This window comes from Lolium rigidum, chromosome 5, assembly GCF_022539505.1.
Source record: "Lolium rigidum isolate FL_2022 chromosome 5, APGP_CSIRO_Lrig_0.1, whole genome shotgun sequence".
Taxonomy (NCBI): domain Eukaryota; kingdom Viridiplantae; phylum Streptophyta; class Magnoliopsida; order Poales; family Poaceae; genus Lolium; species Lolium rigidum.
Genome location: NC_061512.1, coordinates 234,141,523 through 234,167,616, shown reverse-complemented (window position 1 = coordinate 234,167,616; position 26,094 = coordinate 234,141,523). Strand labels below are relative to the sequence as shown.

General features: G+C 50.5%; 2 protein-coding genes and 1 pseudogene across 2 annotated transcripts; all 3 read right to left on the bottom strand.

Annotated features, from left to right (window-relative positions):
- Positions 1–12,481: 12,481 nt before the first annotated feature.
- On the bottom strand, positions 12,482–13,577 carry LOC124651609 (quinone-oxidoreductase QR1, chloroplastic-like). Its single transcript, XM_047190660.1, has 2 exons — positions 13,269–13,577; positions 12,482–13,192 (listed from the first exon to the last, which is right to left on the bottom strand). The coding sequence occupies exons 1-2, from the start codon at positions 13,575–13,577 to the stop codon at positions 12,482–12,484; spliced, it is 1,020 nt and encodes a 339-aa protein (XP_047046616.1).
- Positions 13,578–14,893: 1,316 nt separating this feature from the next.
- Positions 14,894–16,000, bottom strand: LOC124651487 (annotated as a pseudogene).
- Positions 16,001–21,054: 5,054 nt separating this feature from the next.
- Positions 21,055–22,151, bottom strand: LOC124651221 (quinone-oxidoreductase QR1, chloroplastic-like). The gene is made up of 2 exons (XM_047190343.1): positions 21,843–22,151; positions 21,055–21,765 (listed from the first exon to the last, which is right to left on the bottom strand). The coding sequence occupies exons 1-2, from the start codon at positions 22,149–22,151 to the stop codon at positions 21,055–21,057; spliced, it is 1,020 nt and encodes a 339-aa protein (XP_047046299.1).
- Between the last annotated feature and the right edge of the window lie 3,943 nt (positions 22,152–26,094).

Here is a 26,094-nt window from a genome sequence, read left to right as displayed (position 1 = left end):
CCAATACACTTTTAACTCTAACTACACTTAATCTTATGTCAAATTACAATCATGGTTAAACTTCCCAGTCGGTCACCCATCCTCACACTACTCCAGACCTCAAGCACGCTTAACTTCTTGGTTCCATTCGGATGAGCTTCCATTATAGAATTGACACCTCTTGCTGATAATAATAGCATATCAACCCTATTAACCCTTGAACCGTGATGCACACTTCTTTATTTTTGAATCCCAAACAATTACTTAAGTAGACAACAATGAATATATATAAGTAATAATAATATTGAATTCAAATAAAAATAAAATGATTTTATTTTTTGGTCTTTTTTCTATTTAATATTGAATAATTAATATCTTTAAATCGGAAAATCAAAATTCCACAAATAATATGTCTAAATCGATCAGAAAAATGAGAGGAATCTAAATATAACATACATATCATCATTTGAACCTAAAAATTAGAGGAATCCAAATATGACGCCCAATTTGCCATGTGGCCAAAACAGCCCCCTCGCGAGATGCGAAATGGCCGTATCGGGCGGGCTGGTGCACCGTTCGCCAACACGCTAAACGGACAAAAATTAGCACATAAAGCGATGTGTTATAGACATAAAAAAATTTTTTGCGGAATTTATTGAGCGACGGAAAGTGTACCCCTAGTTCAAATCCGGTCAGTTTCCAGCGGATTCGGCGGGACACCGCAGGAAGCCGCATGGATTCCCAGATAGCTAGCGCGCACATATGGCATGTGATATGTGGTGCGAAGGCGGTGTCCTACCACTACGCGGAGGTCTCGCGCAATACTAAAATGCGCCCCATGTAGCTGCTTCACAAAATAAACCCGTTTTGGCACCCCGAAAATGAAAAAACCATTGCTCATCGGTCGGATTGGAAATCCGCTCCCGGGGCCTTGCTTCTCATCCCAGGGACCACGCACATGCCAAATATGGCCTCGTTCCGATAAACTATGCGGTGTCACGGGCCGTTTCCTACTCATTTGCCCTAAAAGCCATAGAACTCCGGACGTGATAGCCCTGTTTGTGAAGGGTTTTCCAAAATAATTGCCGTATCCTAATTCCGACTTTTGGAGTGGTTACTAGAACACATAAAATGACGCCATGCGGCTCCGCGGGATTTTCTGACTTTGTTTAAATTGTCATTTGGCCAAAACGGGCCCCCACGGAGATGCGGTATGTCCGTACCGGCGCGCTGGTGCACCCGTTTACCATCGCGCTAAACGGACAAAAATTGGCACATAAATTGATATGTCATAGACCTAAAAACATTTTTTGCGGAATTTATTGAGCGACGAAAAGTGTAGCCCTAGTTCAAATCCGGTCACTTTCCAGCGGATTCGGCGGGACACCGCAGGAAGCCGCATGGATTCCCAGATAGCTAGCGCGCACATATGGCATGTGATATGTGGTGCGAAGGCGGTGTCCTACCACTACGCGAGGTCTCGCGCAATACTAAAATGCGCCTTATGTAGTTCCTTCACAAAAAAAACCCGTTTTGGCACCCCGAAAATGAAAAAACCATCGCCCATGGGTCGGATTGGAAATCCGCTCCCGGGGCCTTGCTTCCCATCCCAGGGACCAGGCACGTGCCAAATATGGCCTCGTTCCGACAAACTATGCGGTGTCACGGGCCGTTTCCTACTCATTTACCCTAAAAGCCATAGAACTCCGGACGTGATAGCCCTGTTTGTGAAGGGTTTTCCAAAATAATTGCCGTATCCTAATTCCGACTTTTGGAGTGGTTACTAGGACACATAAAATGACGCCATGCGGCTCCGCGGGATTTTCTGACTTTGTTTAAATTGTCATTTGGCCAAAAGGGGCCCCCACGGAGATGCGGTATGGCCGTACCGGGCGCGCTGGTGCACCCGTTTACCATCGCGCTAAACGGACAAAAATTAGCACATAAACTGATATGTCATAGACCTAAAAACAATTTTTGCGGAATTTATTGAGCGACGGAAAGTGTAGCCCTAGTTCAAATCCGGTCGGTTTCCGACGGATTCGGCGGGACACCGCAGAAGCCGCATGGATTCCCGGATAGCTAGCGCGCACATATAACATGTGATATGGGGTGCGAAGGCGGTGTCCTACCACTACGCGAGAGGTCTCGCGCAATACTAAAATGCGCCCCATGTAGTTCCTTCACAAAAAAAACCCGTTTTGGCACCCCGAAAATGAAAAAACCATCGCCCATGGGTCGGATTGGAAATGCGCTCCCGGGGCATTGCTTCCCATCCCAGGGACCACGCACGTGCCAAATATGGTCTCGTTCCGACAAACTATGCGGTGTCACGGGCCGTTTCCTACTCATTACCCTAAAAGCCATAGAAATCCGGACTTGATAGCCCTGTTCGTGAAGGGTTTTCCAAAATAATTGTCGTATCCCAATTCCATCTTTTGGAGTGGTTACTAGGACACATAAAATGATGCCATGCGGCTCCGCGAGATTTTCTCGACTTCGTTTAAATTGCCATCCGGCTAAAACGGGAACCGGAGAACATATAAGAAAGTGATTGAATTGTTTCTATGTTAACATGTTATTCTACATGATTCAAATATGCATGATTTTGACATAAACGGATAGAGGATGTTTTTCTGAACATTTTGATACCTCATACGCATTTTTCTGACATCATATGAATTAGTTATGATTTTTACAAAATTAGACAAATTTGAAAATAGCCTACGCCGAGGGTGGCCGTCGGCGTAGCCCTGTTTACGCCTAGGGCCAAAGATAGAGGTCGCTACGCCGACGGCTGCGTTTCGCCGAGTGTTGAAAGGGCAGGCTGGCCTGGTCGGGCCATACGCCGACGGCCCCGACTTTTGGCCGTCGGCGTATAGCCTGGCCCTCGGCATAGCCTCCCATTCCTGTAGTGTTTCTTCAAAAATTCTCCGGTTTCGCTCAAGCCAAAGCTCATAGGCGATCAAAATAAGCATGGAATTGATTCCTTTTCTTGAGGACGGAGGTTGGCTGGCGATGTGGAGTTTCTTCAGTAATGAATATGATTATAGATTTTTTTGCAGCGGAAACTTTAGGACATGTGCAATGGTTGATAAGGATGTTTTATCTTAACGCTGCCACGTAGTCTAGATATAACAATAAAACATGATGTACAATGGATTATTTTTTAGTCTTATCTTTGGTAACGAGACATCCTAAATTTGTGGTGAGAGAGATTGTGCTAAAAGATGATCTCTTAGCTAAAAGAAGGCAAAGTGTTTTTTTTTATTTTTCTCTTTTCTCCATATCAACGTTTATCCTACATGGCACTGCTAAGATATCACCATTGTACATGCTTTTAGACGGCAAAGGAGGAATAGGCTATTGTTTTTGGAAAGAAAATATCGTCATAGCCATCTCAACTTACAAATAGTCACTTCTCATTCAACGTAGAAACCCTTCTGTGTCTTTCACACATATCTTATTATTCAAATCATAAGATTTACTTACAAATAACTATATTTCAGTCACGCTAGAAATGGAGACAGAAAAGAAATGACAAAGTCTGGCTATCTTACTACTCAAGATTTGAGTTTGCTAACGGAGCTCACCGCACTGTGCTATCTTACTACTCGTGGTACATCATTATCAGTCCGAGTCTTCTACCATGTCCACGATGATCTTACCGGTAGCGTGGCCGCTCATGCTCTTGGCCCAGCAGTCGTGCGCTCTGCTCAGCGGGTAACGCGAGTCGACCACCGCCCGGATCTTCCCCTGCACCACCAATCCCAGCAGCGCATCCATGTCCTGCTTCTTCGTCGACACGATCAGCGACACTAGCCTCTTCCTCGAGAAGCACAGCCAGTGCAGCACCGCGACGGTCACAGACGCGATGCGCGGGGTGAGGTCCACCACCACGCCACCGGCGTCCGCCAGCGCCGGCTTGAACGCCGGCCACGGGAATCCCTCCGCGCAGTGCACCACCACATCATGCTTCCGTCTGGACGGCCCACGCAGCGCCACGCCCACATGCAACACTCTGACTGACTAGCTCAATCTCACGTATTTGCCTCAACTAACTCGGCTCATCAAGAGCTAGTCTTTCGGCCGCCACCGTGCAGATCTTCTCTTGCCATCAGCTGCATGTACCCATGAGTACACATACATCTAAGACTTTAGGGCATCTCCAACCGGCTGACCCAAACGGACCGCTGGGCCGTCCGTTTTGGGCCGTTTGCGTGGCCGGCCGGACACGCGGACAGCGCCCCGCGTCCGCGTGTCCGTTTGGGTCGCACGCTGCGCCCAACGCAGCGGCCACCCATTTGGCCATTTGGCGTATTTCTTTGGGAAATAGGCCATCTGGCCACACATACTTATAAATAGTATGTAATATAGAAATAATATCTAACAATTATAGAATAATATCAAATAGCATAAAATAATATCAAATAAAATGTTGCATGATGAAGAAATAAAATGTGCCATAGTTTGAACAAATATAAAAATTACAAATTGAGATTGCCAACTCAATTTGGACGCTCTAGGATCTCCTTCTGCCTCTTCTCGAACCAAGCTCTCTTCGCCTCGCTCATGTTGGTCAAGTCGGCGTTCATGATCAGGTTGTCCTCGGCTTGGCATTTGAGCTCAACTTCCTTCGCCTTCAACTCCACCTCTTGGGCCCTTGCCGGTCTCTGTGAGCTCAATTTCTCTCTCTTTGAGCTCAATTTCTCTAGCTTTGGTCTTGGCCTTGACCTCTTCAATCTCAAGCTTCTTCTTTTGGACATCGAAGTAGTTCTTCCTGTCCTCATCTTTCTCCCGACGCCTTCTCTCATTCCTCTTGTCCGTGGACACCTCTCTATCGGCATGCAGCTCCTTCAAAGTGCCAAACAATAACATGGACGAGGCATCACGCTTCAAGTCGGTTTGGTTGCCTTGTGGCCGCGAGGACGACTTGCACGAGAAGCGGAGCTACCGCAAGGCTGGCCACCATCAAGGTCAATGACCGTCGGATCTTTGGCGGTCTTGTTGCCAGTCAAGGTCGCCATGTACCCCTCGTACCCCTCCTGGAACTTGGGGGTGCCTTGGAGTATCTTCCAACAATGAGGGAAGGCAAAGGTCTTTTCTCCATTGGCCGATTTGTACCAATCCAAAGCTTGCCACACCTAGAGCAAAGCGAGACAAGAACGATAAACATATGTGCAAACGTTGGATGAATATGTTGAGGTTAAGAATCATACCAAGTCCTTCATGCCAATGCCGCTAACGGGTAGCCGCTTCACGTGATCATACGCCGCCTGGAATTTGTTGCATTCCGTTTGAATTGTTCCCCACCTCTTTTGGAGTGATATGTCGCTGCGGTCGCTCTCAAATGGCTCCAGTCCGTATTTGCGATGCTCATGAAAGTATTCATAGATCCGGCGCCAGAATGCGGTCCCCTTCTGCTCGGCACCCGTCAATGCATCTTGCCCGATGGTCAACCATCCATCGACGAGCACCTTGTCCTCCTTCTCTGTGTAGTTGCTGGTTCTTTTGCTTGCGCGGCGACCTCGAGCTTGTGCAGCTGCGGCTTGCGTCAACTCCTGAGCGAACAACGGCTCCTCCTCGATGTTAATGCTGCCGGGACAGGCAGTGCTGTCCTGTTGTGTGTCAACGGGAGGTGGCTGGGGAGCCTGCTCGGTCGAAGCAGAGGGCATGGTGGTCGGCATTGGCTGTGTGTACATCGGAGGGGCCTGCACGGTCGACGGTGCCTGCACGGTGGACGGTGCCTGCACGGTGGACAAATCGTCGAGCAGGTTCCGTGCGCCGGCCATCGCTGCTGCTCCCATGTGCTTGGGGCCTTTGGAGTTCGCCGGCGCACGGTTCAGGTCAATGGACGAAGGAGACGGCCCCGTGAACGACTCGCCCACCTCCGGTGACCCATCCCGTGACGGGTACGCTTACCGCGCCGACTGCGTCCCCAATTCATGCGCGCCGGGCGTGTACCCAAACGGGGCAGTCGGCAGGGATGTTGACCTTGGAGGAAGGGGCCGGGTCACGGACGAGGCCGAGCTCCCCCCCGAGGCCGTGCCGGCGCCCGGGAGGATCAAGTGCTGAGCGAGCGCTGCGTGGCCATAAAAGAGCATGGCATGCTCTTGCATGACGTCCGCCTTCGCCTCCGTCTTGAGTTGGAGAAGCTGCTCCGCCGCCCGCTGCCGCTCCTCCGCGGCAGCGATATCCCTCTTCCGTTGGTCGAGCGCCCTGTGGCGGTCGGCCCTCTTCTTGCTCTCGATCTTCCTCTGCTCCGCGGTGAGGTCGGCCTTCGCCTTCTTCGTCGGCGGCCCGGGCTCCACGACCACCGGCCCGTCCAGTTGAGGAGCCTCCGCCAAGGGAGGACCGGCAACGGCCGCGACCTGTGCCTCGTCTCGGATGGTGGCGGTGGCGGCGGCAGTCGCTTCGTCGGCCATCTCTAGGTTTTGGGAGTGGAGTGGACTGGGTGTGTTTTGGGAGACAGACAGGCGGGCCAGGGGCGGACAAGGGGAGGACGCGAGCGACCAGCATCCGGCGTCCGCGGCCACGCAAACTAGTCCCAGATTTGGGCCGGGTTTGGGTCGTCCCGGACGCCGCGGCCATCCGTTTTAGGGATGGGTCCGCGCGCTGGGCCGCGTTTTTGTCCGATTCGACCCATCCGGACGCGCGGGCGCGGTTTGGGTCGCCCCGTTGGAGATGCCCTTAGAGACTACATGCATGTACTCCCAGCTACTGGTTTCACTTGACGGTCGATCCGGCTCGCATCTTGCCAATCAATCCATCCACTTTGCCATGATGCCATGCATCGACTCTACTAGTTTTAGACTGACCGAAAACAAACAAAAATAAACTCAATGAGCTACTACCTAACAAGATTTGTTCCAACAATCACCTCCCTAATCTTGTTATTATTTATTCCTCTCTCGAAGCCCATTATCGACGGTGCCATCGGGGCAACACGGAGACGGCCGCCAATGCCATCTTGTCACGCCGATTGCCGTCGCCGCTGCTGGCCTCGATGAGAGACACACCTCCTACGCCTTCACCACGAGTATGCCGCCGTGACACGCTCGCTGCCACATGTTCGCCGCCGGTGCCGCAACTCGCCGGTGACTCGCCTCCATGTTGTTGCCGATGACGCACCTTGTCGACGACTCGCACATGGGCGACGAACTCTTCATGGCAATGGCCTCCGCACCTTGGCCATCACCTCCTTGCCGCCGGTGACGCAACTTACCGGGCAGCATACCTTCCTTCATCGCTCGACGACGTATCTTGACGGTGATGGACACTCGGACCTCGATCGCACGAAGCACTTGTTCCCTCCGTTCTTCTTCATGTATGTTATTAGCACTCTTCAGTGTAGGGAGCAGAATGGGTATAGGTCACTTAATTTATACTAAATAATTTTACTTCACCGTATTTCCGCTAAATATATGTCGCAAAATATCAGTACTATTTAATTTTGTTATCTAAACCGATCTGGCCACTAAATATATATAACTTCTATCAATAATATTTGTATATACTATCTTTGAAAAATGCTTTTAAGTATGACTGGCAGACGTAAAAACTAATCATGACATCTATATTAAAAGAGAATTCGAGTGTTAATCTCTACAAATATAATTTGTTGTGAGAAACATGAACTATGTTCTATTGATTTGTATTATTTAACTTATGCTTATGAAAAACATGATAAAATGAAGTCTAAGCTAAGAAAAATAAAACTCTCACATTACTATCTTGAAAATTAGTTTATGTTCATTAGTATATTCAAGTGCACTTATAGATATACTTGTTCTTTGTTTTTGAAATATCTATAAGAATTTTTTTTATTATATGAATTATACAAACAACGTAATAGATGATTGTAGAGTATAAGAGTATCAAGCTTGAGTACAACTAAATCGTGAATTCTACTCCTAAAAATTGTGACTTCTTATGTGTCACCAAGTAGTCCTTTAATCCCCTCTTTCCATAGGTTACCAGACACATCCTTTATTCTAATCTAAATCATGCACACCGCTTGTAACATGCATGTATATCTTTCTATTCTTAATAGGTGATCCCATTTTCCTGCACATACAAGGTATCCACCTCATCAAGCCTCTAATTGGTCCACATCATTACTCCTTTTAAGCCATGTCATCAGTACACCACGTCATTAGCTAGAAAAAAAACAACACTAGCTGGCCGGGCGATTGATATGAACTTTTGGTTTATCCACCAAATTATTCCTATTGGTAACGGGAACCCACTCCCGAGAAAGGCACTTCCTCTTCACGGTAGAGCAACAGCCTCATTAGCTTACTCTTCGGTTAATCTCCCCTTAATGGATTCGCCCCTTCATCTTCACCTTCTGTTGTTCTGCACCAACACATCTTATTCATCCTGCTATTAATTTCCCAATGTAACTGAAGAACTTGTATTCCTCATCTTCCCCTCTGAGGCACCGTAGGAAGAGTTTCTGTCCTATTTATATGGCGTTGCTTCTGCGTCCCCGTCCTCAGCACTCATGGTACTCCTGCCCCTACTCTATAGCTTCTCCGTTCCCATCCTCGTGACACCTCAAGCCCGCGTCCTCGGCCCGACTCAATCCGTCGGTCGACATTGATCTCCTGTTGGTGCGGACCGTTCTGGTAGGCATCATTGACGAGCATCTTCCCCATGAGTGTGCCCTGCCAGCCACCCTTCGAAGGTTCTCATCCAGCGACCTGGGCGCTCTCTCTGCCCAGGAATTTCACATCTGGAGTTGAGAGTTGGTGTATGTGAGGCACAGAGGCAGTGTGCAAAATAAGATTTTGTCCACTACGCATGCATTTTCTTTTGGTGTTTTCTTTCTCCTTGCATATCTGATCGATGTGATCCTCCATAGTCTAGGTAAGATATTGGCTATTCAAAATATGTCCTTACACTGCAGGGGATGTGAATCAAGCAAGACTAAACCTTTGGGGTCCCAAGTTGGTTAAGGTATTACGAATTTATGGTCAATATACCAGATTTTATTCCCAATTCAAAATATGTCCATTTTTATTCCCGATTCTGGAGTGCTTAGAGGGACACACATTCACTCAGGAATTCAAGTCTGCAACTAGAGGTTATATATATTATTATGAAGATAAAAGTTGGTTGCTCGGTCTGTTAATGCTATTTTACATTTCTTCATTTACCATTGTGGGCACATACATCATCAGAAGTTGCAATTCTACGGCCTTTCCAGCATCTCATGTTAACAGTTTCAGAAAATGCATAATACATTTCCTTGCCATTTGTGTTTTGACGGTTGACAGGTTTCAACCAATTTACAGATCTTGGAGAGCGATAGATACAAAATGCCCTTGATCTCATATTCTAGACTCCTGCATAGTTGCGTGGGACATGGGCTTTAATTCCAGTGTATAAGTTAAACAGTATACATTGTTTAATTCTATGCATATACGAATGACTTTTCACGCAGCAGGGCTCTTGCCCTTTTTTTCAACATAATATGGACCTACAAAAATTATCCAGTGTTTCAAAGGTTATGTTGAAACGTTTGTCCTAAATTTTCTTGAGTATTTGTCAAATTATGGGTTCCGAAACAGCATTTTTTAAATTATATTTTCCTTACCCGAATAAGTCTCTACATAGAGAGTCAATCACCCCGCAACAACGTGCGGGGTATCATCTAGTTTAAAATATGGATGTGACTATTTCTTAGTCGACTGAGAACTAATTTCGTTCTCAGCTAGTTGATGTCATCAAATTTCAGTTGCAACTTGTTTTACAACTCATGACTAGCACGAATCAGGATGCAAATCAAATGGTGTAAGACTTAATTGAGCACGAAGTTGGTTCTCAGCTAGCCGAGAACTAGCAAATCCCTTAAAATATAGACTCTGTGTAACGTAAAAGGAACTATTGCACTTCCTTTGTCCTTATTTACATGTACTTTTTTTTAAAACAAACCATATTTACAAGTCTTCCTTAGTTTTTGTCAATCATGAAAAATTCTCATAAAAGTTGCACCAATAAAAACTTCCCGCCAATAAAAAATTGATGGTAGCATTGGTGTTTTGGTCCAGCAATAATGAATATGGGCAGTGTAAAACTATCGATATGGATGGCAGAACACCAGAGTTTATGGTTCTTGCCCTTATGAGGTGGTAATACCCTGCTCTTGTTTGTGGTGGTTCATATTTCCTTTGGTATTTTCCTTACCATACTTAACGGGGACAATGCATGTATCAGAACTTGATGGTAGCCTCCGGAGAACGATTTAGACATGTTTGGGCCCAAAAATAGCGTCCAGTAACAACTCTACTCCTGTGTGTAGCTAGTTTGAGCATAAAAATAGAAAGAAGTGAGAGCACGAGAAGTTGGAATGAGATGAGCGGGAAGAGGGATGTAGACTAGCCGCAGAGGTTTGTTTTACTAGGGGGCTCAGGGCTAGGATGGTGAATATCAAAGAGCACGTTTATCAAAAACAAAAGTTTGCATCGAAACGATACAAGCAATAGGTTCACAACCAACCTCCGCATTGTTAGGGAGAAAAATTGTTGACTACGAAGATGCCTAGGACGATGCTAGGACAAAATTTGAGGGAAATTTGAAACTAAATTTTTTGAGTGGCACAAGAACAGATTGTTAATGATACATGTGGAATTTCCTTTTTTTTTGAAAGACCCGGCAAAGTGCTGGCTTTTCATGTTAAGGAGAGTAAAGAAGTTTACAGTCCAACTAGTGGACAGGACACAAAAGAGAAACATAGAGAAGAAATTAAAAAAAGGCTTTACATGAAGTTTAGCCAATTCGTCTCGCTAGGTTCCCGAAGGAGGCTGCTAGGCATTTGGCATCAGGCAGGCTCCAATCCTCCTAAGGTCCGCGAATTGCAGCAACAATGTCTCTCACCGGTCTTACCTTCCCTTCAGAAATTCTCCGGCTTCGCTCAAGCCAAAGCTCATAGGCTATCAAAACAACCATGGAATTGACTCCTTTTCTTGAGGTCGGAGGCTGGCTGGCGATGTGGAATTTCCTCAGTAATGAATATGATTATAGCATTTTTTGTAGCGGAAACTTTGGACTGCAAAGGAGGAATAGGGCATTGTTTTTGCAAAGAAGATATCACTATAGCCATCTCAACTTACAAATAGTCACTTCTCAGCAACGTAGAAACCCATGATTATTTTTTTGTATCTTTCACACAAATCTTATTGCTCAAATCATAAGATTTACTTACAAATATCTATATTTCAGTCAGGCTAGAAATGGCAAAATCAGCAGCAGAGGCTAGCTGTTTCCTCAGAAAAGAAATAGCAAAGTATGGCTATCTTACAATAATTCACTAAGTGACATGGCGTGCTCGTGGTACATCATTATCACTCTGCGTCTTCTACCATGTCCACGATGATCTTACCGGTAGCATGGCCGCCCATGCTCTTAGGCCAGCCCTCGTGAGCCCTGCTTAGCAAGTAACGCGAGTCGACCACCGCCCGGATCTTGCCCTGCACCACCATTCCCAGCAGTGCGTCCATGTCCTGCTTCTTCGTCGACACGATCAGCGACACAAGCCTCTTCTTCGAAAAGCACATCCAGTGCAGCACCGCGATGGTCACAGACGCGATGCGCGGGGTGAGGTCCACCACCACGCCACCGGCGTCCGCCAGCGCCGGCTTGAACGCCGACCATGGGAACCCCTCCGCGCAGTGCACCACGGCGTCGTGCTTCCGGCCTGAGGGGCCACGTAGCGCCATGCCCTCAGGCGTGCCGTAGTCCAGCGCCTGTTCGGCGCCCAGGCCACGAACGAGGTCCAGGTTACTACGTCAGGTACCCAGATTGCCGGCACCAAAAAGTACCGGCAATTCTACCAAAAGTGCCGGTAATTGTTTTTGGAGGAAAAAAATGTTGTATTTGATCCCGTTGAGATAGGTCTTTGCCGGCACTTTCAGGAAAACGTTGTCATATGTATTTTAAGGCACTTGGAAGAATGCAAGTGATAACTATTTCAGACACTTAATAAGCCGGTAAAGAGTTTTGCCGACACTTCCACTTTTAGGAAGTGACGTGGAATCTTTTGCCGACACTTTTCAGTAGATGCTGCAGAATCTTTTTTCCTGCACTTTGCTGAAGATGCCGTCCAAAAAGTTTGCCGGTAGTTTCAGAAATGCCTCCAAAAGCTTTGACTCCTTTTCTTGAGGCCGGAGGGTGGCTAGCGATGTGGAATTTCCTCAGTAATGAATATGATTATAGCATTTTTTTGTAGCGGAAACTTTGCACTACAAAAGAGGAATAGGACATTGTTTTTGCAAAGAAGATATCACTATAGCCATCCCAACTTACAAGTAGTCACTTCTCACTCAACGTAGAAACCCATGATTTTTTTTGTACCATTCACACAAATCTTATTGTTCAAAATGTAAGATTTACTTACAAATAGCTATATTTCAGTCAGGCTAGAAATGGCAAAATCAGCAGCAGAGCCAGAAAAGAAATGGCAAAGTCTGGCTATCTTACTACTCGTGGTACATCATTATCACTCGGCGTCTTCTACCATGTCCACGATGATCTTACCGGTAGCGTGTCCGCTCATGCTCTTGGCCCAGCCCTCGTGCGCCCTACTCAGCGGGTAACGCGAGTCGACCACCGCCCGGATCTTCCCCTGCACCACCATTCCCAGCAGTGCGTCCATGTCCTGCTTCTTCACCGACATGATCAGCGGCACCAGCCTCTTCTTGGAGAAGCACAGCCAGTGCAGCACCGCGACGGCGACAGACGCGATGCGCGGGGTGAGGTCCACTACCACGCCACCGGCGTCCGCCAGCGCCGGCTTGAACGCCGACCACGGGAACCCCTCCGCGCAGTGCACCACCGCATCGTGCTTCCGTCCGGACGGCCCACGCAGCGCGGTGCCCTCCGAGGTGCAGTAGTCTAGCGCCTCGTCGGCGCCGAGGCCCCGAACAAGGTCCAGGTTGCGCGCGCCGCACGTGGCCGTGATTCGGTGGTGTCCCGCGAGGCTGGCGAGCTGCACCGCGAAGGTGCCAACACTGCCGGAGGCCACGGTGACCAGCACGTTCTTGGCGGGGCCGTCGCCAGCGTCGAGGCCGACCCCGGCCGTCCTGAGCGCCATGAGCGCGGTGGCCGCCGCAATTGGAATGCACGCACCTTCGACTGCCGACACTTCCGGCGGCCTCAACGCCGCGTTCGATGCTGACACCACGGCGTACTCGGCCAGGCCGCCGCTACCCTGAAACCACCAAAAAAAATCAGTAAACAACTAAACCGGAGCAGGCGCCTCACGTCGCGTGCTTGCGTTTTCTTACCGGAAAGTTGACGGCGATGATCTTGTCGCCTGGCCTGAAGCCGCTCACCCCAGCGCCCAACTCCACTACCTCGCCGGCGAGCTCGCAGACCGGGGTGAAGGGGAACTTGCTGGGCAGGAAGGGCCGCCCAACGCCCTTCTGGAACCTCCAGTCCAGCGGGTTGATGCTGGCGGCCTCCACCCGAACCAGCAGCTCGCCTTTCTTCGGCGAAGGGACCGGCACCTCCACGTGCTTGAGGCCTTCGGCTCCTCCGCCGTATTTGTGGTACTGTACGGCCCTCATTATCCTCGAAGAAGATGGTGAAGACATGGCCGCTCGCCGGAACAGAGTAGGTGCTGCTGCCGGCTACAGATTATCTAACTCCGGTAATGGAAGTGTCCAAGTGCCGTGACGATTGTTAATGTTGCGGGCGCGCGGACGTACTTGTACACGGCGCGGGTCGCTTGATTTGTTTGACGTGGCCGGGCTCCTCGCCGCACGCCGGTCGCCGGCGTTGGATCGCAGCGCGGTCAGCCAGTGACAAGTCCGCGTGATCGAGTAGTCTGGAGAAACACCAGAGAGATGCTCGAGAGGAATGCCACCCTGTAGAGCAGCGGAAGGCTGAATGTTAATAAGGTGGGCCGACGTAGCGACAGCCTCAGCCCAGAAATGTGGCGGAAGAGAAGAGGCAATCATCATAGTACGGGTGGTCTCAAGAAGATGACGATGCTTACGCTCGGCGACGCCATTTTAAGCATGCGCGCCGGGACAAGAAAACTGAGCGAGGGTGCCCTCCTCAGCAAGGACACCACGAAGGTGCTGAGAGATATACTCACCAGCAGAATCAGCACGGAACACGTGAATGGGTGAGGAATACTGAGTGCGGACCATGGCCGCAAAACGCTGATAAATAGAGAGCACCTCACTACGAGAGTGCATGAAAAACACCGCGACGGCGACAGACGCGATGCGCGGGGTGAGGTCCACCACAACGCCGCCTTTATCAGCCAGTACTGGCTTGAATGCCGACCATGGGAACCCCTCCGCGCAGTGCACCACCACGTCGTACTTCCGGCCTGAGGGGCCACGCAGCGACGCTCCCTCCGGCGTGCCGTAGTCCAGCATCTCGTCGGCGCCAGCCAGGCTCCAATCCTCCTAAGGTCCGCGAATTGAAGCAACAATGTCTCTCACCGGTCTTACCTTCCCTTCAAAAATTATCCGGCTTCGCTCAAGCCAAAGCTCATAGGCTATCAAAATAACCATGGAATTGACTCCTTTTCTTGAGGCCAGAGGCTGGCTGGCGATGTGGAATTTCCTCAGTAATGAATATGATTATTTTGTAGCGGAAACTTTGGACTGCAAAGGAGGAATAGGGCATTGTTTTTGCAAAGAAGATATCACTATAGCCATCTTACAAATAGTCACTTCTCACTCAACGTAGAAACGCATGATTTTTTTTTGTGTCTTTCGCACAAATCTTATTGCTCAAATCATAAGATTTACTTACAAATAGCTATATTTCAGTCAGGCTAGAAATGGCAAAATCAGCAGCAGAGGCTAGCTGTTTCCTCAGAAAAGAAATAGCAAAGTATGGCTATCTTACAATAATTCACTAAGTGACATGGCGTGCTCGTGGTACATCATTATTACTCTGCGTCTTTTACCATGTCCACGATGATCTTACCGGTAGCGTGGCCGCTCATGCTTTTGGCCCAGCCCTCGTGCGCCCTGCTTAGCGGGTAACGCGAGTCAACCACCGCCCGGATCTTCCCCTGCACCACCAATCCCATCAGTGCGTCCATGTCCTGCTTCTTCGGCGACTCGATAAGCGGCACCAGCCTCTTCTTGGAGAAGCACAGCCAGTGCTGCACCGCGACGGCGACAGACGCGATGCGCGGGGTGAGGTCCACCACAACGCCGCCTTTATCAGCCAGAACTGGCTTGAATGCCGACCATGGGAACCCCTCCGCGCAGTGCACCGCCGCATCGTGCTTCCATCCGGACGGCCCACGCAGCGCTGTGCCCTCCGAGGTGCCATAGTCTAGCACCTCGTCGGCGCCGAGGCCCCGAACGAGGTCCAGGTTGCGCGCGCCGCAGGTGGCCGTGACGTCGTGGTGTCCTGCGAGGCTGGCCAGCTGCACGGCGAATGTGCCGACGCCGCCGGAGGCCGCGGTGACCAGCACGTTCTTGGCGGGGCCGTCGCCGGCGTTGAGGCCGACCCCGGCCGTCCTGAGCGCCATGAGCGCGGTGGCCGCCGCAATGGGAATGCACGCGGCTTGGGTTGCCGACACTTCCGGCGGCCTCAACGCCGCGTTCGATGCTGACACCACCGCGTACTCGGCCAGGCCGCCGCTACCCTGAGACCACCAAACAAACATCAGTAAACAACCAAACCGGAGCAGGCGAACAAGCCACCTCACGTCCCGTGCGTGCGTTTTCTTACCGGGAAGTTGACGGCGATGATCTTGTCGCCCGGCCTGAAGCCAGTGGCCCCGGCGCCCAGCTCGACGACCTCACCGGCGAGCTCGCGGACCGGGGTGAAGGGGAACTTGCTGGGCAGGAAGGGCCGCCCGACGCCCTTCTCGGAACCTCCAGTCCAGCGGGTTGATGCTGGCAGCCTCCACCCGAACCAGCAGCTCGCCTTTCTTCGGCGACGGGACCGGCACCTCCACGTGCTTGAGGCCCTCGGCTCCTCCGCCGTACTTGTCGTACTGTACGGCCCTCATTGTTCTCGAAGAAGATGGTGAAGACATGGCCGCTCGCCGGAACAGAGTAGGTGCTGCTGCCGGCTACAGATTATCTATCTCCGGTAATGGAAGTGTCCAAGTGCCGTGACGATTGTTAATGTTGCGGGCGCGCGGACGTACTTGTACACGGCGCGGGTCGCTTGATTTGTTTGACATGACGACCCCCGATTGACGACGCGTCCCTGAAGAAAGCGTACGTGGCCGGGCTCCTCGCCGCACGCCGGTCGCTGGCGTTGGATCGCAGCGCGGTCAGCCAGTGACAAGTCCGCGTGATCGAACGCCACACCACAGCATCTGGACTGAGGGCATCTCCAGCGGCGCGACGCAAACGGTCGCTCGTCCGCTTTGGTCGTAAATGCGTCTGGCACCCTCTCCAGCGGCACGACGCAAAGTGACCGGGCCGTCCGCGGAGACGCAAACCTGGCCCAAATATGCGCCAGGTTTGCGTCTCGGCGGACGCTGCGCGGACGCGCAAAGTGTCCGCTGCGGTCTCCACCGGGCCCGCCCGGCAGCGAGCCTGCATGGAGGGCATCGCTTCCGCGGCCATCGCTTCCGCGGTCAGCGCCTCCGCGTCGCGCGCCGCTGCCTTCGCCATGAATGCCGCAGCTTCCCGTTGCTGCGCGTGCACCGGCGGGCGGCGGCTGGGCTTCTGCGCCGCCTTCAATGGCATCGTATCCCGTGCGCGGCCGCCCTTAAAGTCCAGCGGCCGCGTTGCTCCTTCGCCCACAGCTCCACTCGCACCACAACCGCCGCTGCGCCATGGGGAAGAAGAACGACTTCGAGGCCTCCGGCAGCGGCAGCAAGAAGGTGGCGCTCCCCGTCACGGTGGGGAGGCTGATGCACGGCAAATGGGTGCCGTGCGACGCCTGGTCCGGCGTGCAGCTGCCTGGCGGCTGGCGGCTCAGCTGCCGCCGGGTGCCCATCCCTCCGGTACCTGCGCGGGAGCCTGAGCGGACCAAGGAGATCCGGCGCAGGAGGCGATATCTGCCGGCGGACCTCCACGCCGATCCGGCGTACGCCATCGACTCGGAGAGTTGGCGTACGTACCTGTCCACGGAGACGGACAGCAGACGAAGGGCTGGCTTCATGGGCGACAGGGATTATCCCTTCGGCCCTGCACCGCCGGCTCGTCGTCAGCAGGCGCCGACGCGACGTGAGCAGCCGCAGCACAACGACCGCGAGGACGAGGACGACGACGACGAAGCCTACGCCGTCTACGACGACGACGACAACTACATCGAGGCGCTCGCGTACCATAGCGAGGAGGTGAAGGACGACAGCGAGGACTACGTCGGCCTCGTCTTCCACGAATGGCAGCGAGCCATGGCGGAGGGCCGGAACTTCGAGTTCCCCGACAACATGACGGACGACGAGATGGCCAAGGTCGGCCTCCTCGTCTCCGAGTACGACGCGCCGGTGCAGCCTCCGTTGCCCCGCTACGCCACCGCTGTCATGCCGCCTGGCCTGTCCGCCGATGAAGCCCTCCGACAGGCGCTCCTGGACTCGGCGGCGCCTCCTCCACCGCCGCCACAGCCTTGGGCGCCTCCCCCACCGCCGCCACAGCCTTATGGCTGGGCGCCTCCCCCACCGCCGCCACAGCCTTACGGCTGGGCGCCTCCCCCACCGCCGCCACAGCCTTATGGCTGGGCTCCTCATCCGCCGCCACAGCCGCAGCCCTGGGCGCCTCCACCGCCGCCTCAGCCGCAGCCTCCTCAACCTTGAGCACCGCGAGCGCGCCCGGCGTACGCTCCCCCGGATGGCTACTGGCCGTGGGACGTACCGGAGATCATCTTGCTCGACAGCGACGAGGAGCAGCACGGCGACGATGCGCAGCAGTAGGCGTTTTAGGTTTTTTTTTATGTTTTCAAGTATGTAAGTTATGTTTCAGTTTTTGTAAATTATGTTTCAGTTCAAAAAAATGATTCGTCCTAAAAAAATGCGTCGTGCCGCTGGAGCCACCCCGACGCAAACGGACGCGAGGTCGTTTTCGACCAAAAGGGCCGACGCAAACGGACGCGCGCGGACGCTAAAATGCGTCGCGCCGCTGGAGATGCCCTGAGGAAAATTCACCCCGGCCGATCAACCACTACACCGCGCGCATTCGCACCTGCGAAATCGCCGGACGCCGAATTTTCCTCCGTGGCTGACCATCTCCGTGACTACTGGTACAGTGGTACCTACAGGCCAAGAGCGGCTTTGCATCCAAATCCAATCTGTCAGCCCAACGCTTCTCCTGCATGCTTGCAGCTCCTCCTCGACCAATGGACCTCATAAATCAACCAAAATAATTATACAAGTGGACTTTTTTTAGATAATAGGCAAGGACTTTGCCCGACTTTAAGTTAATAAAACCACATCATGTTTTGAGTTAGGGTACAAACTGCTGGGCATTACAGCTTCGCCAAGGACTAGAGATATCCAGTTTGAAGATTCAAACTAAAACACAAAGTTTGCACAAAACTTGCTAAGACACAAAGTTTGCATGGAAGCTTGGCCTTGCCCAGACCCCGCACCTTGGCAGGAGCTACTTCGTCACGGCGCCACCGGCTTGAGCTGCACGTATAGCTCCCTTAGCTCTCGTGCCATCCAGCTTAGCCCCTCCTTTTCTCTTGCCTTGGACTTTAGGCTCCACAGCTGCAAAAAAATGATGATTTTGTAAATAATATCAGCTGGGTTAGCGATAGTTTTCTTTTCTATAGCAAGTTTATTGCGCACGTTCCACAGGGCCCAAGATTGAGCAAGAAACAAAACCCACAGCAGCCTTCTAGGATACCCCGAGTAGCTAGCAAGAATGGCATGAAATTGGGCGAAGTTAGCGGGGCGCCAGTTGCACCCGAGCAGCTGGCGCGTGACCGACCAAGCGAATGCCGCCAAGGAGCAGGCGAAGAAAATGTGAGCGGCATCCTCCGGGGCTCCACAAAGGGCACGAAGGCCATTGGACGGACCGTGTCTAGTGAGGATCTGCTGCCCAGAAGGCAACTTATCAAGCGCTAACTGCCAGGAGAAGATTTTGATTTTTAGCGGTACTCTGGCTTCCCACATGTCCTTAAAATGAGCTACCGTCGTGCCCTGAGAAAGTTTGGTATACATGGACTTCACCGAATAAGCTCCCGTTTGCTCCAAGTGCCAAGAGACCTTGCCTTGGCCAGTTCTGAGAAAAAACAGGGGCCATCAGCTCAAGCAGCGCACTCCACTGTCGCAGGCCCTCCTGGTCGAGTGAGCGACGGAAACGTACTTGCAGAGAGTTTTGGAGAAGCGCATCCGCAACCAAGATAGCTTGGTTGTCGCAAATGGCAAACATCAAAGGGAAGGACTCCATGAGGGGACCCCTCCCACACCACCAGTCCATCCAGAAGTTAGTTCTAGCGCCGTTTCGCACCTCGTGCTTTGCGCCTACCTTGAACAGATGCTTGATTTTATGCAAACTTTTCCAAAAAGTCGATCCTCCCTGACCTGATCCCGAAAACAGGTCCGGGGCGTCGCCATACTTGGCACGGATGATACGAGCCCAGATCGTGTCCTTGTCCTTCTCTTGGTAAAGCCTCCAAATCCATTTGAGAAGTAGAGCAAGGTTCATCTTCTTGGTATTGAGCAACCCCAAGCCTCCCGCTTCTTTGGGTCTACAGAACGGATTCATCCAGCTTGACCTCTCCCAGCTATGCGCCCCAAACCTTTTTTTAAATCCGGCGTGTTTGGCGTCCCGAGCCTATTCCCGCTACATAGGGGACGTGGCGGTCACTCCCTTCTCCTCCGTGCATAGAAGGTGTTCGATCGTTTGTCTGGTAAACGCCGCTAGTTGTTCATTGTCCCCATTGCCACCATGGATTTCTAACTATTTATTTTGCCTCTTAGACATGGATAGCGGCAACAATGATGACACAGCCTGCAACGATGACGTTGACGAGCACTTGGCGATCATCGCTTACCTTCAAAAAATGCTTGATGACGCCGAGAAGGAGAAGAAGAAGAGGTCGTGCTATGGAGGTTAAAGGTCGGCAAGAAGAAAGTCAAAGCCCAGACAAAGGTTGGAGGGACATGCTATGTGGCACAACGACTACTTCTCCAACACTGCAACACATGCCGACATTTTTTGAGTGGCACAAGAACAGATTGTTAATGATACATGTGGAATTTCCTTTTTTTTGAAAGACCCGGCAAAGTGCTGGCTTTTCGTGTTAAGGAGAGTAAAGAAGTTTACCAACTAGTGGACAGGACACAAAAGAGAAACATAGAGAAGAAATTTTAAAAAAAGGCTTTACATGAAGTTTAGCCAATTCGTCTCGCTAGGTTCCCGAAGGAGGCTGCTAGGCTTTTGGCACCAGCCAGGCTCCAATCCTCCTAAGGTCCTTGAATTGCAGCAACAATGTCAAACATAAGGTTCGAAATGAGCCTGGCTTTGAATTAACGAAGCCATCAACCGGCAAGGAGATACACGAGAAGTTACAACACACACGCGCCAAACGCACAAAGAAACCCACACAGAAGACAACACAGAGAACATCGAGCCGAAGCGCCAGCTTGAACCATGAGGAGGGGCCTTGTCTTCTGCGGCACCGGAGCAAATACGACCATGTCCACACCAACAATGTCTCTCACCGGTCTTACCTTCCCTTCAAAAATTATCCGGCTTCGCTCAAGCCAAAGCTCATAGGCTATCAAAATAACCATTGAATTGACTCCTTTTCTTGAGGCCAGAGGCTGGCTGGCGATGTGGAATTTCCTCAGTAATGAATATGATTATAGCATTTTTTGTAGCGGAAACTTTGGACTGCAAAGGAGGAATAGGGCATTGTTTTTGCAAAGAAGATATCACTATAGCCATCTTACAAATAGTCACTTCTCACTCAACGTAGAAACCCATGATTTTTTGTGTGTATCTTTCGCACAAATCTTATTGCTCAAATCATAAGATTTACTTACAAATAGCTATATTTCAGTCAGGCTAGAAATGGCAAAATCAGCAGCAGAGGCTAGCTGTTTCCTCAGAAAAGAAATAGCAAAGTATGGCTATCTTACAATAATTCACTAAAGTGACATGGCGTGCTCGTGGTACATAATTATTACTCTGCGTCTTTTACCATGTCCACGATGATCTTACCGGTGGCGTGGCCGCTCATGCTCTTGGCCCAGCCCTCGCGCGCCCTGCTTAGCGGGTAACGCGAGTCGACCACAGCCCGGATCTTGCCCTGCACCACCAATCCCAGCAGTGCGTCCATGTCCTGCTTCTTCGTCGACACGATCAGCGGCACAAGCCTCTTCTTCGAGAAGCACAGCCAGTGCAGCACTGCGACAGCGACGGACGCGATGCGCGGGGTGAGGTCCACCACCACGCCACCGGCGTCCGCCAGCGCCGGCTTGAACGCCGACCACGGGAACCCCTCCGCGCAGTGCACCACCGCATCGTGCTTCCGTCCGGACGGCCCACGCAGCGCGGTGCCCTCCGAGGTGCAGTAGTCTAGCGCCTCGTCGGCGCCGAGTCCCCGAACGAGGTCCAGGTTGCGCGCGCCACAGGTAGCCGTGACGTGGTGGTGTCCCGCGAGGCTAGCCAGCTGCACGGCGAATGTGCCGACGCCGCCGGAGGCCGCGGTGACCAGCACGTTCTTGGCGGGGCCGTCGCCGGCGTCGAGGCCGACCCCGGCCGTCCTGAGCGCCATGAGCGCGGTGGCTGCTGCGATAGGAATGCACGCGCCTTCAACTGCCGACACTTCCGGCGGCCTCAACGCCGCATTCGATGCTGACACCACGGCGTACTCGGCCAGGCCGCCGCTACCCTGAGACCACCAAAAAAACATCAGTAAACAACCAAACCGGAGCAGGCGCCTCACGTCGCGTGCTTGCGTTTTCTTACCGGGAAATTGACGGCGATGATCTTGTCGCCTGGCCTGAAGCCGCCCACCCCGGCGCCCAACTCCACTACCTCGCCGGCGAGCTCGCAGACCGGGGTGAAGGGGAACTTGCTCGGCAGGAAGGGCCACCCGACGCCCTTCTGGAACTTCCAGTCCAGCGGGTTGATGCTGGCGGCCTCCACCCGAACCAGCAGCTCGCCTTTCTTCGGCGACGGGACCGGCACCTCCACGTGCTTGAGGCCCTCAGCCCCTCCGCCATATTTGTCGTACTGTACGGCCCTCATCGTCCTTGAAGAAGATGGCGAAGGCATGTTGCCGGCTACAAATTATCTGACGTGATGAACTGATGATTGTTAATGTTGCGGGCGAGCGGACGTACTTATACATGGCGCCGGTCGAACCGACGGCGCGCCCCTGAAGAAAGCGTACGTGGCCGGGCTGTTCCCCACACGCCGGTCGCCGGTGTTGGATCGCAGCGCGGTGCCGTGGTCGCGCAAGACGGCTCTTTCCATCCCTTGCGCCAGGAGGCAGTGACAAGTCCGGGTGATCGCGCGGCATAGAATCTGGACGGACTGAAGAAAATTCACCCCCATCGACCACTGCGCATTCGCACGTGCGAAATCGCCGGACGTAGACTTTTCCTCCGTGGTTCGCCATCTCCGTCGCCACGGACGTCGATCCCCACGGTGCCCGTGTTGCCGCTCCTTCAGTTCACCCCAGGACATGTCAATGAATCCCGCTGGCTGGTCGTCTGAGTCATGTTTACCAGCCTATCACATTTCGGCTCATGGGTTCACATGAACCTTTCGTTCAAAAACATATGTTAAAATGTCAAAAAAATATCAGAGCAAAAAAATGTGGCATTTACATCCAGACATTCTTGCACACAAGTTTATGACAAATAGAACATATTTTGTGTCACGTGCAAAAAAGACAGATGTCGATGCTCGAACATGACTATTAACAATATGTTTTCAATTTTTACACATGCCACATATAATTTTCATATTCGCCGTAAATTTGCTTGCCATTTAGAATGTCTTGATGTACATGCAATTTTTTCTGAAAACTTCTTACATTCTGAAAAAAAAATCTTATGATTTTTTCATAATGGGTTCATATACACCTAGGAGCTGAAACACCACCTTCGGCGGGCTCTTCTATTTTGCGGTGGTTCTCTCTTTACATAATCCACTTCATGGATGTTAGATGTTTTCCGAATCTGCAAATTCATCTTGTTTGCTTCAGCTTACTAACCGATTGGTGTGATCTTCTCGAGATTTCACAATATTTTTTATGAAAATATGCACATATCTTCACTAGGAAATATGCACAAAAATTGGTGTTGCTATGAATCATAAATAAACATCAAAACCACAATAATAAGTTATACCATCTACCTCATCTTCTGTTGTCCCCTCGTCCTTCACTTAGGTTAATTGGGTCTAGCATTGCTAAATATCACAAACGAACATCTAATTTTATGCTCTCACGGTAAGGAAATCCGCCCTATCCGTAGCCCCTTGTTCTATACCTCATACCGTGGCTCGATATCTATCTGCATTGCCATTGTAAAATTTCTCATGTTGACGTATACCCAAGCTACAAAAAAGAGAAAGTGTAAGCCATGCAATTCTAAGGATATCACGGTTTACACTCATGCATCTACCCACAATATGTTTTATAATTTTATTTAACAAACTTTCATTGATCATACCGCTGACTAAATCCAAGCTATCACCTAAATCATCGCTAGTGCACTAGTAGAAAAAGAGGCTTCCGTCCACCCCCATTAGTCCCGGAAATATTCGAACCGCGACTAAAGGGGGCTTTAGTCGCGGTTCGGGAGGCGACCCGCGACTAATGCTCCATCCGCGACGAAAGGTACCCCTTTAGTCGCGGTTGGTAACACCAACCGGGACTAAAGGGCTATGGAGGGATGCGGCCGGCGGAAAAACCTCTAGTCGCGGTTGGGGACACCAACCGCGACTAAAGGGTACCCCTTTAGTCGCGGTTGGTGTCCCCAACCGCGACTAAAGGTTTTTCCGAGTTTTTTTACTCCCACGCATCCTGCACCCCCCCCCCGTGGATCGCTTTTTTTGGTTTGTAAAATATAAAAGAAAATGATAGAAAATTCAAAAAAAAAAATTGTTTTCAGATTCTTGTATGTTATGCAACCTACTATTCGGAGAAATTAAGAAATTCGAATTTCCACTTTTTTGCAAAAAAAGTTTAAAAAATGGTAAAACCGCAATAACTTTTGCATACGACGTCGGAAAAAAACGTATAATATATCAAAAAAATGCTGGGAAAAAGTTACATCCGAATTCACCAAGGTTTACCCGGTTAGCCAATTTTTAGATTCTCAAAATTCCAAATGGAAATACAAAAGCAGGAAGATTTTAGTTTTTTCTATAAATTATGGATTTTTTTTTTTAAATTTTTTAAAACCTAAAATTAATAATTTCATTCTGCATAAAGATTACTATCATTTTTACCCAATTTTTAGATTTTCAAATTTTAAGATTTTAGGTTTGGCAAAAAATATATTTAATTAATTAATAAAATTAAAAATAATACAAATTAAAAAGTTAATGTTTATTTATTTATTCAATATTATTATTACATCATTACTTTTGTTTATTAAAAGAATTATTTGAAATTCAAACAATAAAGAAATGTGACATCGATCAACATGTTAATAGGATTGATATGATACTACTATCACATACATGCGCGCGAAGCACTTGGATGCGGAACGGAATGGAACTCGGAAGTTAAGCGTGCTAGAGGTGGAGTAGTGGGAGGATGGGTGACCGAGCGGGAAGTTTGACCACGAGTAAGTAATTTGACTAGAGATAAGTGTAGTTAGAGATAGAGACTAAGCTATGCAAATAAGCTGAAATAAGAGAAATTCTGAAAAAGAAAAAAAAACGGAGTGAAAAAAAATTAGAAATCCAAATGAATTAAAAAAAATTAACGAAATAGCCTTTAGTCCCGGTTGGGGACACCAACCGCGACTATAGGTCTTTCGCTCAGGCGCACGGTAGCCGCCCACGTGGACGGGCCTTTAGTCGCGGTTCGTAAGCAACCGCGACTAAAGGGGGGGGCCTTTAGTCGCGCTTAATTGGTCGCGGTTGCGCAACCGCGACTAATGGCAGTTGCGAACCGCGACTAAAGGCCATTTTTCTACCAGTGGTGGTTATATGCGATGTCATGTTCCATCATTTGATAGTCTTCATGTGGTAAAGAATTTGGAAGAATACAAAAATAAACTAAATATATGGATGTCATGTTCCATCATTTGATAGTCTTCATGAGATTGGCATGACTTGACATCTCCTCCTCCAGCATCTGTCCACCGGGCGCTGCTCCTCAAACGATGCTCTCAAGAGAGAAAAGACACCATCGTGCCGCCATCGTCCGGTCTGGAAAACAAATCCTAGGGTTCTCCCCGAAGCAACACGAGTAGGTCGACAGTCCTTGCTCAACGATGCCTTCATCAAGGTAACGACGCAGAACACCGCCATCCCTGCCATCCAACTCGATTTTCACTGGCAACTATGTATTCCCGACTCGCACCCGAGACTAGATGATGAATCTCGCGATCCGACAACCCAACCTCAGGCTGACCACCTCCGACGAAGGAGATGGACACCACCACGTCAGATCTTGATCGTCCTTAGTGATGCGGAGGTAGCCCAGTGGATACCCACGCCACCTACGGAGAACTAGTGGGAGAAGCCCGCCTAGGCCCAAGCGGACCCAAGATTGGGGTTGCGCCACCCACTAGTGCCACCAAAGCCCCACCTCGGTCTCCTCTACCATGCCTCACCGTCGCTTGGAAGGAAGTGCCGGTCGCCGCCATGCCCCTTATTGGCGACACAGGAAGACCGCCGTCGTGCCACACGGGCTTTGCCCGATGAAGCCATGGGCGGCAGCGGCGGGAGAGGGGGTTGGGATGCAGGAGGTCGAGGGAGGGAGGAGTGGTGGCCGCCTTGCGGGTGCGGGAGGTGTCTGTAACACCCCTCTTTTTGCTAAAACCTAATTCGGATTGTTTATGCATCATTTCATGAGCATCATGTTTTCCTAAGAAAATTTGCATTAGTTAATTTTGGAAAACCCAAATGATATGCAAATCTCCCTCTCTTATAAATGCTCAAAATGTTTCAAAGTTTCAAACTAAAATAATTTGCATTTGTTATTTTGGAAGTCTCAAAAGTTTCCATTTTCAAACAGATTTCAAATTGGAAA